This window comes from Bos taurus, chromosome 9 (assembly GCF_002263795.3).
Source record: "Bos taurus isolate L1 Dominette 01449 registration number 42190680 breed Hereford chromosome 9, ARS-UCD2.0, whole genome shotgun sequence".
NCBI classification, from domain to species: domain Eukaryota; kingdom Metazoa; phylum Chordata; class Mammalia; order Artiodactyla; family Bovidae; genus Bos; species Bos taurus.
The window spans coordinates 86,009,629-86,026,825 of record NC_037336.1 but is presented as its reverse complement, the minus strand read 5'-3'; the positions used below and the strand labels follow the sequence as shown (position 1 = coordinate 86,026,825).

Sequence of the window (17,197 nt, the reverse complement as noted above, 5' to 3'; positions counted from 1 at the left end):
AGAGGAAAAGTAGGGAAAAACCCATAATTCCCAAAAGACAGTCAAATTGTTCAGTTTCATCAATGTTCAAACAAATGTGAATTAGAGTTTAAAATATCATTTTTCACCAACTGAATGGGTGAGGAGTTTTATAAGATCATATCCAGTGCTTGCAAAATATGACCAAAACAGACTGCTGGTGAAAGACACCAAAGCATATGGCAATTCGTACTAAAAGTGATTTTTTAAAATGGGTGCACACTTTAACCCAGCAATTTCAAGTCTAGGAATTTCTCCCAGAGAAGTGTGCAAAAATGTAATACTGTTCATCACAACTTTATAGAATCATGAAAAGCTGGAAATAGCCTAAATATCAAAAGTCCTTGCTAGAGGAATTATTATACATTCATAAGAAACTCTGCCACCATGAAAACCAATGTTGTTGAACACCATGTAAAGACAAAAACGACATTTGTGATACTGCTTGGAAGCATGCAACCAAACCAAGGTACTTCTCAATACAGGAATTAACACACATTTTACTTTCTTCTTTGTGCTTTTCTATTTCCCAGTTTTCTACAAGGAGCATGTAAGAGTTTTAATTATTTATTAACCTTGTGTTTTCAAAGCATTACACTGAGTGATTCCAATTATTTGCTTTATTGACACCCCGTGTAAATAAGGCGATGGCACCCCACTCCAGTACTCTTGCCTGGAAAATCCCATGGACGGAGGAGCCTGGTAGGCTGCGGTCCATGGGGTCGCAAAGAGTCAGACACAACTGAGCGACTTCACTTTCACTTTTCACTTTCATGCATTGGAGAAGGAAATGGCAACCCACTCCAGTGTTCTTGCCTGGACAATCCCAGGGACGGGGGAGCCTGGGTGGGCTGCTGTCTACGGGGTCACACAGAGTTGGGCACGACTGAAGCGACTTAGCAGTAGGAGCACACCCCGTTATTTGCTCTGACCATTAAAAAAAATAAAACTTTACCTGGAGTATTTGGAAAATAGGACTCTTGGCAATGAATTCCAACATTATTAAAATTAAAAACAGCACAAGAATCTGCAGTAACTATTTGAAGAGATTTTATACCCAAGACCAATTGTTTAACCTCCTATGCTTATTAATAAACTTGACAACAGGTCGCATCCGTAGGTTCACAAATCTCCAAACAGCCTGTATTTCAATACTATGGATTACAGAAATTAATAAAAGCAGACATTTTCAAACTTTAATCAGGCAAGTGTGTGATTCATAGGAAAAAACTAATGTTATTAAGGGGCTTCCCAGGTGACACATGTAAAGAATCCTCCAGCCAATGCAGGAGACTCAAGAGTTTGATCCCTGGGTCAGAAAGATCCCTTGAAGCAGGAAACAGTAACCCACTCTAGTATTCTTGCCTGGAAAATTCCATGAATAGAGGAGCCAGGTGGGCTACAGTCCATGAGGTGGCAAAGAGACATGACTGAGCACGCAGGCATGCACATAGAGACCATAGAATGTTCTTAAATTCGAACAATCAAACTGGTGAATGAGAATTCAATTAAAAGAAATTAATGAAACATTTACTAGTACAGATCTTTGGTGGCTAGGATAAACCCTCGCTCATTTGTCTGTTTACAAGAATTAATCACATTCCAAAACTGCTACAGTATAGACACTTACTACTCAAAATGTGGTCCTCTGACTGGGTCACTGGTGACACTGGGAGCTTTTGGGGAATGCTGAATCTCAGACTCCACCCCCCACCTACTACCCCTGAATCCAACAGTGGAACAAATTCCTAGGTGATTTGAATGCACATTTAAGTTTGAGAAGAGCTTGTATAGAGAAGCTGAAAGCTAAAGTGTCAAAAGTCACAGCCAAATAAAAGACTCTAGGCTAAGTGAAACATCTCTAAATAACACCACAAAAGGACTTAGGGTACACCCAAAGCTACCTGGCCATCTATGAACTATAGAGGTTCTCCAGTTTGGTTGTACATCAGAATTGCATGGGGAGCTTTAAACAAATACAGATGCCCAGGCCCTACCCCTGACCAAATGAATGAAAATCAGTATTTTCAAAAGTTCTCCAGGTTATTCTATTATGCAGCCAGATTTGAGAAGCCCCAAGCTCCTGGCATAAACAGGATCTTAACCAAGGAGATCATTAACCTAATCACAGCCAGGCAGATCTAATCCCTGCTTCTACTCTCCTCCTTTAGCTTCCCAGAGACCCCTGTTTATCACTTTACATTTATTCTAAGTCCTTCTCTGCTCCTCCCAGTAGAATCCGGTCCCCTCCCCGCACCCAGGGCAGGGACAGTATCATTAGTCACACTACCTCCAGGACCCAGTGCATAACTGGAGCTTGATGAACATTTGTTGAAGGAATGAACTTGAATAGATGGAAAAGATGACAGAGGACGGCTGCCAAGCCACATGGGAAGGAGGGCGGGCATCTGAAAGCAATAGGAAAACACATGTTTTCTGATCCTTTAAGTCTCATGGATATGAAGCTTCCATGAAATGTAAGCCTGTGGGGAAGACTTACCCTGAAACTGACAAAACTCACCTATCATTCCAACCGGGTGGCCAGGAAAAATCTGGTGAAAGGCAACTATGTTTTGAAACAGCAAATTCATTATATCATGAAAGAAACGAAACACGAAAGTAGGAGCCCACCGAATAGCCCACGTGTTTTCCAGTAGGTCCTCCCCATCCAAGCTAGGGCACACACTAACGGTGTGCCACATCCACACGCTCAGTGCCAGAGCTCAGGTCACAAGCAGAGTGGCACCCCTCTAACTGTTTCAACACACCCTGGCACGGGACCTGCACACCTCTCCCAGTAAGGAACAGGAGAGCAAGACACAAGAAGGCCTGAATAAAGCCTCATCCAAATGCATTTGAAAAGTTCACCATCAAGCTTCAAACTCAGGAGACTTGAAATCTTATCACTACATGGTAGCTGCAGATATCCTTCGGCTGGGTGTAAAGAGCTATAAAAAGACAGAGGTTGTGGATGCTAACAAACATTTCTTCCTCCCTCCCTTTCATTTCTGGGAACCTCTTCATCTCACAGCAGGGCTAGAAGAACATAACCACAAACATTTCAGACTCCGTAAGGCCCTGGATCTCCGCTGGGCAAGCAAACAAGAGCAGCCTTCTAAGCTGAGAAAAGCATGAGCAAAGAAAATAATACGACCTCAATCTTGTCATCTGCTAAAGAAAACTAAAGACACTGCGCCATTTGGTTTTCGTATTTATGGAGCTTTCCGGAATGCTGTCCTCCATTTTCACCTCCGGGTCCTACTCAGCTGCTAGTTAGAGAGCAGTTTCTATTGGGCGGGGGGGGGCGGGCGGTGGTGGTGGTGGCTACGTTTTCAGCAGGGACCAACACGAACTCCACACGGTTCAAATGGGCATCACACGTGGAGGTTATGTCAACAAACTCCTCTGGGCAGGTCTTCCACACCGGAACTCCTTGCTTTACCTGCTAAGAGGCGACCACACCACAATCCCCAGGCCAGCCGGGCAAGACAGGAGAGGCAGGCATGCCTTCCCCTCCTGACTCAGCCCCGCCTCGGCTTCCCTGCTAATCGTCACTTTCTGTTTTCTTCCCCACTGTGGTAAAAATAACTTCCTCTTGAAGTGTCTAAATCTGCGTGTGATTTAGCACACATTTTTTGGCACATCGCTGGTTGCATTTTGACACTAAAGGAGAATGAAGTTGCAAAAAAATCTGCTATCACGTTTCTGCGAAAACTCCAACCAGATGAGTGAGTCCCCTTGCTTTCAGGAATATTGCAAAAAATACTTTCAGGGAAGATGATACATTCTAAGCACTGCATTAGCTCCTTCTGTCCTCTGCTTCTTACAGACTCAGCAAAGTCTCAGGGGTGGAGGGAAGCAGGGCAGGAGGCACGTGCTGTTGGCTGTGAACTGGGAGTGGCTTGCTGGCTGTGCTTCTTAGTGTGGAGAAGGGTACCTCAGCAGGCAGACCATCCAACACAAATGTGGCACCAAGAACTCAGCAAGACTTGTATTTAGGACCTGAGACAGAGCTCCAGAGGGGTGTACCTCCCCTCCCCTCCCCCCAGCTCCACTCACCTGCTGGTAACTACGGGCAGGGGTGGGTGTAGCACAGTCATTTCAAAAGAAAACCGTTGAGAAGAGAGTCCCTTCTGATAGTAACTCCTCTCCACAAAGTCAAAGTGTGAGCCACTCTGTTGTGTCCAACTCTTTGTGACCTCATAAACTGTAGCCCGCCAGGCTCCTCTGTCCATGGGATTTCCCAGGCAAGAATACTGGAGTGAGTCACCATTCCCTGCTCCAGGGGATCTTCCTGACCCACGGATAGAACCTGCATCTACCTGCAGCTCCTGCATTGCAGGCCAGTCCCTGACCACTGAGCCACCGGGAAGCTCCAGGTGGGACCTTAGAGAGCACCTCATTCAGTCATTCTAAAGGAAAATGAGGCACCATCATCTGGAAAGTTCCAGAACTATCTCCATTTTCCCTTTCCTGGCCATTGGTACATATTCCCAGACAGACCATCAGGACTACATGGAAACACTGCTGCTAATGGGGGTCCTAGGAAAGAAGAACAACTGAGGATCACAGACCTAATTAAACATCTTCATTTTGGAGGTGAAGAAAGGTAAGCTTAGGAGGTTCACATGACTCAACAGTACTGACCACTGAACTTTTTGGAGACTCCCTCCAGACCCAGGTCCCCTGTCCCTTCCAGCAACCCACATGGCCCTGCCTGACTGTTGCACTTATCCAGTGAGAAGGCATTTGTGTCAAACAGTCTACATATCAAAGGAAGCTCTGTGCCAGAGTTGCAAGGTCATGGTTTCCCTTGACAAAATTTAACTTTCCATTAAGTAATTAATGTAAAATCCCACTTGCTTTCAGCTTCTCAAGGGATTGGGTGACCAGCCACGCTGGAGAGTAATGGCCCTGGTGGCTCTGGCTTGCCCCAACACCCATCAGAGGCTGGACAGGTCAGGCAACATGAAGAAGCAGAGAATGGAAAACAGAAGCAAGTTCACCAGCCTTTTGACAAAGACATGACCTGCTACTTTGGTTCACTGTTCCTGCCCTGACCTCCAATGGAAGGGAAGTGAGAACCAGAAATAAATCCGTGGCTAGATTACTGGGCCTAAGGGGAAGAGGCTGTAGCAGCAGCCCCAGTGTATGCCTGGCTCTGTGATCGTTTGAAAAAGTAGACTGATGTGGATCACAGTCCAGTCCTAGACCAGCTGGTGATCCCAGAGAGGGAGATGTGCCATACTCCTTCTCTTACAACTACGTTCATTTTGTGAATGCAAGGTGTGTGTGCCTGGGGTGGGGAGGAACGTGGATAAATTCAAAACAGAGAAAAGCAGGCTGGGCAAAGAATTCCTTTTTCAGATGGTTTCCAGGAAGCAGAAGAGAGGCTAAAAAGCAGAAAGATTTGTGTGTGTACAGTTAACAGGACAAATGACTGGAGAATGTCAGCTGCTGATGAGCCCTCATCAGTTTGAAGGTGAGGGTGACAAGATAAGCCACAAAAATACTGCTTCAGTAATTTCACACTTCTTGGGTAGAATGGTTCATTGAAATAGAAGCAAGCCATGAATCTGCGTATTCCACTGCTATGTGTGTGCCAAAAGAAAAAGGGATCTGAGAGAAGCAAAGAATAAGGCGAGAAAATTGGCATTTGTTGAAATCAAATGCCAGGCCTTGAGTTAGACAAACACTTTATAAAACGTTGTGCTTAGTCACTCATTCACATCCGACTCTTTGCAATCCCATGGACTGTAGCCCGCCAGGCTCCTCTGCGCATGGGGATTCTTCAGACAAGAATACTGGAGTGGGTTACCATGTCCTCCTCCAGGGGATCTTCCCAACCCAGGTCTCCCTCATTGCAGGTGGATTCTTTACCATCTGAGTCACCAGAGTAATCCCGTCATATGGGGCTTCCCTGGTGGTACAGTGGTAAAGAATCTGCCTTCCAATGCAGGAGATGCAGGTTCGATCCCTGGGTCAGGAAGATCCCCTGGAGAAAGAAATGGCAACCCACTCCAATATTCTTGCCTGGAAGATCCCATGGACAGAGAAGCCAGGCAGGCTATATAGTCCATGGGGCCACAAAAGAGTTGGATAGAACTTAGTGACTAAACAACAAACAAAAACACCTCAGGTTTTAAGAAGATAAGAGCATTGCCTGAGTTCCAGCTAAGAAGTGGAAACACAGTCATTCATACCCAGATCCCCGGTCTAAAGCTTGTACTTTTTCTAGTATCTGATGCTTCTGACCCACAGAAAGCTTTCAGTGAATATCTGCTGAATGACTGAACAAAGAAGTTTATATGTTTCAGACTACTTTCATTTTATTTTCATAAGACTGTGAAAGTCATACTGAACTAGAAAAAAAAAAAATCAATGATGTTTCCAGAAATGCATTACAGTTTAATGCAAGTGGTTATTTAAATCATTTATCAATGAATGAAATCAGAATTACTTAATCAAGGCCATAACTTAAGGTTATTTCCATGTCTTTCAGTAAACAAGGTCAATGGGTTTATGCACTGAGCCTTAATTTTATAATCTATTATTCTGCCATTCTAGGTTAAAATCCATTCAGTCACTATTTCAAAAACCACATCATCTTATGGTCTCATCTCCTTACAGTCATGCTTGAAATGTACCAGCTAATTTAATACAAATTGCTACTTAAGGAAGACATTGACCTAGAGCAAGAGACAAACTGCTATTCTGCAAATTTCTGAAACAACTGGTTTAGGGTTCAGGAAAATGACAAGAAACAAGAAGTTTGCATTCTAGCATGCACTCAAATCTCTGGATTGACCTCAGGCATTCTTAATTACAAGGGAAGCTCTATCAATGCAATTCTAAATCCCAACAGGTAAGAGGCAGACAACATTACAGAAGGAAACGTTTATAGAACTGTATGTCGCAGTGGTTTTAACATCTTTGGAGCATATGCTTCAAACAGCCAGAAAGAGATGGGTTGGAGAATGGGCTAGAGTCTTTCCTGGAACCCCTCCCCACATTCTCTACTTAAAATAGGAACAAAATGAAGCAGAATTGAAGCCCTAGTAAAGAACAGTCTGCTTAGCAAATATTTTGAATCAACAGATACTTCCTATGGGTTCATGTGGAGCACCCAGGAGAGGTGTCACAGTAGAGATGGAAAGTATTGAGCAAGCTTCTTCCTTCCAAGGAGCTTGCCTACAAATTATGACAATACACAGTAGAGTGTCGAAAACTTCAGAAGTGATTATGAAATGAGTACTAAGGATTTCAGAGATCATCCTTGGAATTTGAGCTTCCTTAGCCATCAGCAAAGGGGCAATAGCAGAAGCCAAGGCAGGTGGGTGGTGAGACGAGAAAGATGAGCCAGTGGCTGTCTTTGGGAAATTACAGACACTTGCTATAAAATCTGAGATAGACAGAAGTGCAGCATACCCTGGACATTAAGCTGCTATCTGGCTTCCTGATAATTTTTAGTATAAGAGTGTTACAAACTATTCAAATTGAATCTCTTATCAGGCAGCATGGAATTGACTGTACTTATTTTAAAGCTTCTTATTTTGATAATATATAATTTTAAAACCTACTAAAAACTTCTAACACTTTGAAGGAAATGTTTCTTCCTAAAATCCTAATTTATTTTTATAAAGTTAAATTCCTAATTTATTTTACTATTTTACTAAAGGACTATATATTTGTCCTGTATATTATATACCACAATCTGAATAAAAAGGAATTGCATATGAATCCTAATTTTGTAAGAATGCTCTAGATTTGCTTGGTAGCCTCATAGTACATAGTATAAGGAACACAATGTACACAAATGTTTTCCCCTGCTGAACTCATTGGCTCCATTCTAGTGAATAAGCACAAAGAAAGAATTCTCACACCATTGCACTCTAATCTGCTCTTCAAGATTGGCAACACTCATATTCCAAATATAAGTCACAATAATCTTTGTGACACCTGTAAAATAGTTGTGTTACCTATTTATGAATTTTCATACAGTAGAACTAAATGTAAAGGGTTTACTATTCAAAGTCATCCATAACTGTAAAACAAAACCCCCAAGATTCTTTTAAAGAGGCCTTTGTGTTCAATCGCTAGAAATTTATTTAGGTTTTATTCTATACCCAGACACTGTACTTAAAACTCAAAACAAATAAAACTCTTTGGTGGCTATAAAAAAAATAATAATAAAAAAAATAAAAAAATAAAAAATAAAACTCAAAACAAAAAAGCCAACTCAGATAAAAAATGGGCAAAGAGTGTGAATAGACATTTTTCCAAGGAAGATATATACATATGGCCAAAAAGCACAGGAAAAGATGTCCAACATCACTAATCATTATGAAGATACCAAAAAAAACCCACAATAAGATACCACTTCATACCCATTAGGATGTCTATAATCAAAATAATGGAAAATAAAAAGTGTTGGTAATGCTGTAGAGAAACTGGAACTCATAAACTGTGGGTGGAGATATACAATGGTGCAGCCACTGTGGAAAACAGCTTGGCAGTTCCTCAATAAATTAAACATAGAATTATCATATGACCTAGCAATTCCAATGTGTATACTTATGGCAGAAAGTGAAGAACTAAAGAACCTCTTGATGAAAGTGAAAGAGGAGAGTGAAAAAGTTTGCTTGAAACTCAACATTCAGAAAACTAAGATCATGGCATCCAATCCTATCACTTCATGGCCAAATAGATGGGGAAACTATGGGAACAGTGAGAGACTTTATTTTGCGGGGGCTCCAAAATCACTGCAGATGGTGACTGCAGCCATGAAATTAAAGGACGCTTGCTCCTTGGAAAAAAAGCTATGACCAACCTAGACAGCAGAGACATTACTTTGCCAACAAAGGTCCATATAGTCAAAGCTATGGTTTTTCTACTAGCCATATATGAATGTGAGGGTTGGATTATAAAGAAAGCTGAGCACCGAAGAATTGATGCTTTTGAAGTGTGGTGTTGGAGAAGACTCTTGAGAGTCCCTTGGACTGCAAAGAGATCAAACCAGTCAATCGTAAAGGAAATCAGTCCTGAATATTCATTGGAAGGACTGATGCTGAAGCTAAAACTCCAATACTTTTGCCATCTGATGCAAAGAACTGGAAATGACCCTGATGCTGGCAAAGATTGAAGGTGGGAGGAGAAGGGGATGACAGAGGATGAGATGGTTGAATGGCATCATCAACTCGATGGACATGAGTTTGAGTAAGCTCTAGGAGTTGGTGATGGACAGGGAAGCCTGGTATGCTACAGTCCATGGGGTCGCAAAGAGTCGGACACAACTGATCAACTGAACTGAACTGATATACTTAAAAGAATAGAAAATAGATGTTCATACAAAAACTTATACACAAAAGTTCACAGCAGCCTTATGCACAATATCCAAAAGAAACAACTGAAATGTTGAGAAATAGATGAGTGGATAAACAAAATGTGGTATATCCATACAATGGAATATTATTTAGTCATAAAAATGAATAAGTATTGATACAGGCTACAATACGAATGAACCTTGACAGCAATGTTCTAAGTAAAAGAAGCCAATCACAAAAGACCACATATTATATGATTTCATTTCTATGAAATGTCCAGAAGAGGCAAATCTATAAAGACTGAAAATAGATTAGTTCCTAAGGGCTTGGAGAAATGGAGGAATAGTGAGGTGATAATTAAAGCAAATGAGGATTTTCTTTTTGGTGATGCAAATGTTGTAGAAGTGACTCTAGTAATGGTTTCACTTATCTAGGAATATTCTAAAAACAATGAAAAGCTATTACATTTTAAGTGAGTGAATTAAAAATCAATAGCATATACTGAAGTGTGCTTCATTTGTAAATTTCTTGCACAATAGTTGTTACATTGTTTTGACTTCTGCAACAAGAATTTGGTGAAATTTGAGTGTTCTCTCCCCATTTCTGATAAATAAAAGGGTTTATATATATCCCTGTTTGCTTAAAGTTGTTTCGGTAATAAAAATAAATATAGGTAAGACAAAACTTATTTGTGGTCAAGACTTAACTTCTTTCTAAAAAATAAAAAAACAGCAAGTGTCAATTTCTAATCATTCTAGTAGCTACAGTTCGTCAGATAAGATGCCTTTTCACTGTCCATGGCTGACCTGTTCAGTGCAGCTGCAGGGAAAGCTACAGTTTCTGCTTCTGCTGTTTCCCTCTAGGGAAGCAAAAGATGCTGTTTCTTTGGGGACTCAAAAATCTTGAGCACTTTCATTCTAGTTTCTCAAATACAAAACCAACTAGTGTTTTAAACTTGGATCAATGACAGGGAATTTGAAGAAAGACAGTATCCAGATAATACATATTTATCTGTAGTTTAAAACAACTCATACTGAGATGAGTCTACATTAAAAATATTTTACAAGACAGAATGCTTTTCACTATTCATGCTGTGTGTTTACAGAACAGTCTGCCATAGCTGAATTCCATTTTCTATCTTCCTCTAAAACAGTGCTACTGTGTCCCCAACCAACCCTATAAGATAAACTTGCAGCTATGAACAAGAATGTCATTTTCTTTTTATGTCAACAGTTTCTATTGATAACATCATATTTTATGCATTCACTTCCTAGATTACTGTCTGGGGGCTGGGGTATTATATTTAAACTATATATGATGTGCAGAAGGAAACTTAATTTTACTTTCAAGGTTTAGAGAAACTATTTTGCAGCAAGTCTGGACTTCAATTTTCACATTTTCCTTTAAATTCATTTAAACTTAGATACTTTCAAGTCAATAAAGTTACATCTTTTGCTTTCATTTTTGACTCAAAATTGCCACACTTATATGTAATCTACATATCAAGATGGAATTCTGAAAACTAGAGTAGTATATCTCCATTTAAAATAGTGCAAGTTAAAAATGGAAAGGAAAGCCTATCAACTTGAGATCAATGCAACAGATTTAGTTCCCATTGATTTAGTTCCCATAAAGGCTAAATCACATATCCAAGTCTTGATGATAAATCATCAGAGTTTGCCGGTTGTACGGGATCAGTAGTAAGCCATCTGGCTTATTCAGTTTACATCTATGTACCGAGTGTTATTCCAAGTTTTTGATATTTCCACAGCTCATAAGTAATGAGTCTACTGGCAGAGGCTGCATCATAATCTAATTTCTATGGAAGATTTCATTTGATTTTGGTTAGTTTTCTACAGCAAGTCAAAGTCTGAATGCCACTTCAAAATAAATGAAATAATTTCAATGAACTGCACACACCATGGTCTCCAAGTTCAAGTACAGCAATTTGCTTTATTCATGTCTACTGACCCCATTGTGTGCTTATGCTCTCCTTCCTCCACTCATTTCAAGGAGGTAAAGAAGCAAGACAAGAGTTCTCTCTGCATAACTTTCCTCCCCCTCACACACTTTCCTTTTTATTTATAATCTGCTGCAGCAAAAAGCATCTTTAAAAAGAACAGACTTTGCCCTTCCCCAAACTGCCTAGGAAAAAAGAAGCTGTTTGACCCCAGTTCCTTTGAGAAAAAGACGCATCTTTACCGACTCCCCTTTTTTCCTCCACACTATGCTTTCTGGTTGCCCCCTTCACCTCATTCCATGCATCTCCTAACCTCAGACAGTCAAAAGCCAGCTGGGGCTGCAGCTGTTGGCTGCTCTTCCTCTTGCAACAATGGGGCACATGCAGCAAAGCAGAGGCATTTTTAAAAGTTGAAGTTTAAAAATGAAGCCACGTCTATCGCTTTTAAAATATTTTATATATCACTTCTCTTACTCTCATCACTTCTCTTTCTCTCAAATACATAGGGAACTTCCCAAAATCAATCTCTGACTCTAGAACAGTGTTCACGAACTGAGACTGGGATCAGAATTACCTGGAAGACTTACTAAAACAGAGTCTGGGGTCCCACGCCCAGACTGTTTGATTCAGTAGGTCTGAGATGAGACCTGAGAATCTGTACTTATAGCAAGTGACCAGGCGATGCCGATGCTGTAGGTCCAGGGACCACACACTGAGAACTACTGGCCTAGAAAGGGGCTTCTCAGGTGGCACAGTGATAAAGAATCCGTCTGCCAATGCAGGAGATGCAAGAGACATGGTTCGATCTCTTGGTCGGGAAGATCTGCTAAAGTTGGAAATGGCAGCCCACTCCAGTATTCTTGCGTGGAAAATTCCAAGGACAGAGGAGCCTGGCAGGCAACAGTCCATGGCATCTCAAACAGCTGGACACAGCTGAGCAACTGAGCATGCACATACAGCTTAAACAGAGAAGTGAAGTGAAGTTGCTAGTCGTGTCTGACTCTTTGCCACCCCATGGACTGTAGCCCACCAGACTCCTTGGTCCATGGGATTTTCCAGGCATGAATACTGGAGTGGTTTGCCATTTCCTTCTCCAGGGGATCTTCCCGACCAGGCATCGAACCCAGATCTCCTGCATTGTAGTCAGACGCTTTACCATCTGAGCTACCAGGGAAGCCCAAACAGAGAATGAATGCTAAAGAAAGAGAGAGAGAAATTAAAAATTTAAGATTCCAATTCACCTCACCTCCAACTGTGGGACTCTGGGAGAGTTCAGTCACCTAGTTCATGGAGATGGCATCTTGGGGATGAATAACAGGAAGGTGGAGTTAAGAGCAGGCCTGCTGCTTGCATGGTTTCCCTTCTCTGCTGGCCCCTCAAGATATTCAAAGTATCAAGAAAAGGAAAATGAAATTATAGAAATAAAAATGATCATTTTTTGACCAGTCAGTTCTTTAAAACCCCACTCGCATCTTGGCTCTATTTCCTTTTTCTCTTAAACTGCTTGTAGTGTTAATGCAGTTGGCACTTGATTCAACCAGACGTGGGTTCAAGTCTTGCCTTACTTACTCTGTGTCCTTCAACAAGTCAGTGAACTTCTTTACCCTCCTTTCTCCCATATCAGAAATAGGGATAACAGCTGTACCTAATCTATGATATTTCTGTGCTAATACAATTTCATTCTGCATGTGCATTGACTGGCACATACACAGTAAATGTTAGCTTTTGTCATAAATGGTCCTATTTCTTCCCTGTGAGAATATTCAGTGTTCAATATGTCACAAATCACACTACCTATTTGATACAATAAGTACAAGCGTCACTTCCAGATATTTATTTAGTAGCTACTATGTGTCAGATGTGGGCTTCCCTGGTGGCTCACAGGTTAAAGCATCTGCCTGCAATGCAGGAAACTTGGGTTCCATCCCTGGGTGGGGAAGATCCCCTGGAGAAGGAAATGGCAACCCACTCCAGTATTCTTGCCTGGAGAATCCCATGGACGGAGGAGCCTGGTGGGCTACAATCCACGGGGTCGCAAAAAGTCAGACACGACTGAGTGACTTCACTTCACCTATGTGTCAGGTGTAATATATTATAGAAGTATATTAAAAATAAAAAATATTGCTAAAAATAATGTTTTTATTTGGAAAATTTTGACTTTATATGAACTTATATTTAAGAAAAATACTTGCCTCCAAAATTGGCTACCTAGGAAAATTGAGAGGATGTGTTTACTAACCACAATTTTGTTTTCACAGACACTAAAATAGTAGAATGGAGGAAACAAGGGGAGCATAATTCTGCAGATACCTTGGCCTTATATTATTAAGGGTATATTTTAGACCCTCTTAAAGACCACAAGCCCACTTTTCCTGAAAATCATTATGTTTACATAACAAAACAACAGGGAACAAATTTGGCCAAGGGTTATCTTATTTTCAGTTCACAATGATGTCATTTTCAACCCACTACATCAGTCAGAAATTCAATGATGAGTTAGTAATAGGAGCAATATTCCATCCTTCAGTTCTTTCTGGTTCCCTGAGTGAATTCACCCTTTCAACAACCAAGCCCCCAAATTTATCAGGCTTCATTTCCTGGAGTATATAATGAAAGCATATAAAATTGTGGATACCACACATATCTGACTGAATTTTCAAGCAGTTAATAGGGTAGATACTGCGGTTTCTTGATTTTAGCCTCACTACATGCCTTTGATCCTTCCTCCTCCCAAATTTCCCCGCCCCAAGAAGGGTTATCAGCATGACATTTTAAGAGCTGGGTGAATGTATTACAGGCAGTCTGGTCCAGACCAGAATTTTACCTATGGAAAATGCCCTGCCCAAAGCCAAGTGCTCCAAAGGACATCACAGGTGTCTTCCTTCCCTCTCCACTGTACTCTTCCTACATCGCTGGCCTCTGTATTTTGCTTGAAAAGAACCCCAACAAAGAATTACTTATCAGTTCATGGAGAAAGACCCCTAAGCTTCTCAATCACTTCCCTCCCTATGCCAGTTATTATAGCAGCAACTGTTGGTAATAACAGCAACCTGTGTGGTAGTAGCAGGAATCTGAGAGCCAATGGGGCTGTGGACTTCCAAACACAGAACTCCCAGAGAAAAGAGTTGACTCTTTAGCAAAAGTACATATTACACCAAATCCCCTAGGAAACCAGATGCTGAGGATTATTCTTTGGAAATCCACTTGGGCAATATTTTCCTCTAATTTTCTCTAAAGCATCTTACAAAACCGTAGTTCCCGCAAAGTTTCTACTGAAAGAGAAGTGAAACTTTTAAAATCTGAGCTTCTCTACTCGGGAAAACAAAACATTGTTTTATCTGCATGTACATTTCAAAACGCTCTAACACATCTATCACTTTGCTGAAGAGGTTTTCTTCCTTCGAAAACGATCTGCTATCTAGACCTGTGGCTTCTGCGAAGAAGGGATTTTTGTGGGTGAGGTTGGCAGCCTCCAGCCGCCGGAGTCGTTTGGCTCGTGGTTCCAGCGCTGCGGGGGCTTCTCTTTGCGCGCTGGCTCGGGTCACGCAGATGCCGGAAGTTCCCCGGGGGCTTTAGTTTATCCGCTTGGACGTTTGCGATGACCTGGGCCCGCTCAGCCTCTCCTCTTCCACCCCCACCCCGCACCATCGAGATCTGCTCTGGCCACGGACTTGTGAGAGGGGAGCATCTTCCCTTAGCCAGGCGCGCACCGGGGACCTGGGGTACGCACGCTGGGCCCTGGCACCCCCTCTCCCCGCGCACTGACCACCGAGCAGCAGGTCACATCCTCTCTCTGGAGCCGCTCTTTTCGCAAGCTCCTTCCCCTCACCTCTCCAAAAACATAGGCAGCCTTTCTCCTATTAAACCAGGCACAACCTCCCCCAAAAGTTCAGACTTGGGACACGCAGCGCTATGGATCGTTCAGTCGAAGCAGGTCGATCCCTGCTACGGACAGCTAGGTGTGCAGGGGGTGCCCCAAGCACAAACTAGCTCACGGACAGCGCGGGAGCCCGCAAACTGCCCTTGGGCTACCCAGGCCAGGAGACAGGAGGAGATCTTGCGGGACAGAATTCGCAGAACGGGCCCCGGGGAGGTACAAATCCCACCCCCGCGACGCGGAGCGCTGGACGGGACAGGGCTGTGGTCACTAACAATGCCATGGACCGGCCGTCGCTGCCCCCTCGCCTCTCCCCGCTCTGCCAGGCCCGAATACACACACACACACTCGTACACACTAACTCACACGCCAGCACTCCACCCCAGACGGGGTGGCCGAGGCAGGGGGGAAGGTATGCGGCGTCCCGCCCTGGGGTACCTGCGGGGCAAATCAACCCCGCGGCGCCCCACCCCCACCCCCCCTCTGCGCAGGCAGACAGACAGCAGGCGCTCAGGGTCGCCGCACGGATGCTCGCGGGCGTCCCACCTGGGGAGCCTCGACGAGGTAGCGGCGGGGGCAGCACCAAAGTATCCGGCGCGCTCGGCTCCCCCCTCCACCCCCGCCCCGGCACAACTTCGCGCCGCCCTCGCTCCCGCCTTCCTTCCTTACCCAAATACTGCCGCAGGTCGAGCAGGAAGCGCGGGGGTCCCCCGCCGAGCTGATAGAAGAGGGAGCCCAGGCAGAAGACCAGCAGGGTGGCCATGCAGAAACCGTAGTCCCGGAGGGAGAAGCGCAGAAAGGGCAGCAGGGAGACCCGGCGCTTCCAGCTGCCCAGGTCCGGAGGGGCGCCCCCCAGAGGGGCCCCATGGGGCCAGGGATCCGCGCCGCCGCCGGGATGCTGCTGCTGCTGCTGCTGCTTCTTCTTCATCGCCGGCTCCGCCGCCGCGCACAGCCTGCCCGTGCCAGGAAGAGGTCACCCATCCGCCTGCCCATCCGAGGAGGAGAGCCCTGCCGGCCGGCTGCACATGGGCAGGGCCGCGCCGAGGGCAGCCCGGGTGGGGGGCGGGGAGGGGGCCGAAGTTGCCGGGCTCAGGAGACTTTCCTCGGCATGGTCCCTGCCGCCGCGGCCCGAGCGGCCGAGGTGCCCGTCCCCGGCTCGGCGGCGCTGCCCGCGCCCGGCCCGCTAGCGCCCCCGCGTCCCGCGCCCCGCAGCGCCTCGGGCTCGCTCGCGGCCGCCGGGGCTCGCCTCCAGCGCCAGCGTGGACCCCCCCGCCCCCGGCTTTGTGGCTGTCGGTCTCGGCGTGTTTTGTCCCGGCTCAGGCTCCTCTACAAAAACTGTAGGGAGGAACGGGAGGCGGACACCATCTCCACGCTCCACCTCCTTGACAGGGGTTTTCCTCCTTCTCCTCCCCTTTCTCCCTCCGGCTCTCTGCCGCGCTCTCTCCTCCCTCTTTCCCTCCCGCCCTCTGCTCGGGTCTCCGGGTTTCTCTCGGGTGTCACGTTACTGCCTCTCCCTGGAGGCGGGGCGGGGAGAGGGGGGGCGGCGATTATTCGCTACAAGGAAGAAAGTTTCTGGGTGTGTGTGTTCCCCCCCCCACCCCCTTCCTCCTTTCTCTCCAATCTGGCCTCGGTTCATGCGCCACCAGCGACCTCTTGGGGGCCCCCGCGGACTTCCCTCTCCTACACAGTCACTGGCAGGAAGAGGCACGACTTCTTTTAGTACTATATGTTTGTGTGTGTGTGGTTTTTTTGGTCCTCGTCTTTTTTCTCATTTAAGAAACTTGACTCTCCCTCTATATCCCAAGCTGCTTACTAAAGGCGGATAAAAGGTACTTGGGGATGGGCTCAAGCCTCTGCTGAGATGGTAAAAGAACAAGTGGTGGATATTATAATTAAATATGCCCATAGGGCCAGGTTCGTCGCCCCAGCTCCAGGAAGGGAAACAGAAGAAGCAGTCTCGCCTTCACGCGGCAGCTGCTCCTCTGCGACTGAGGGACCAGACAGGCAAGGCGGGTGGGG

General features: G+C 44.6%; 1 protein-coding gene across 3 annotated transcripts in view; it reads right to left on the bottom strand.

The window, feature by feature from the left end:
- Nucleotides 1-16,508, bottom strand: part of UST (uronyl 2-sulfotransferase) — a 317,131-nt gene extending 300,623 nt beyond the window's left edge. For 2 of the 3 annotated variants that reach the window (NM_001206827.1, NM_001206826.1), the window contains 1 exon segment: nt 15,848-16,106. In NM_001206827.1, the coding sequence (NP_001193756.1) occupies nt 15,848-16,106 (259 nt within the window). 3 annotated transcript variants of the gene reach the window in all.
- Between the last annotated feature and the right edge of the window lie 689 nt (nt 16,509-17,197).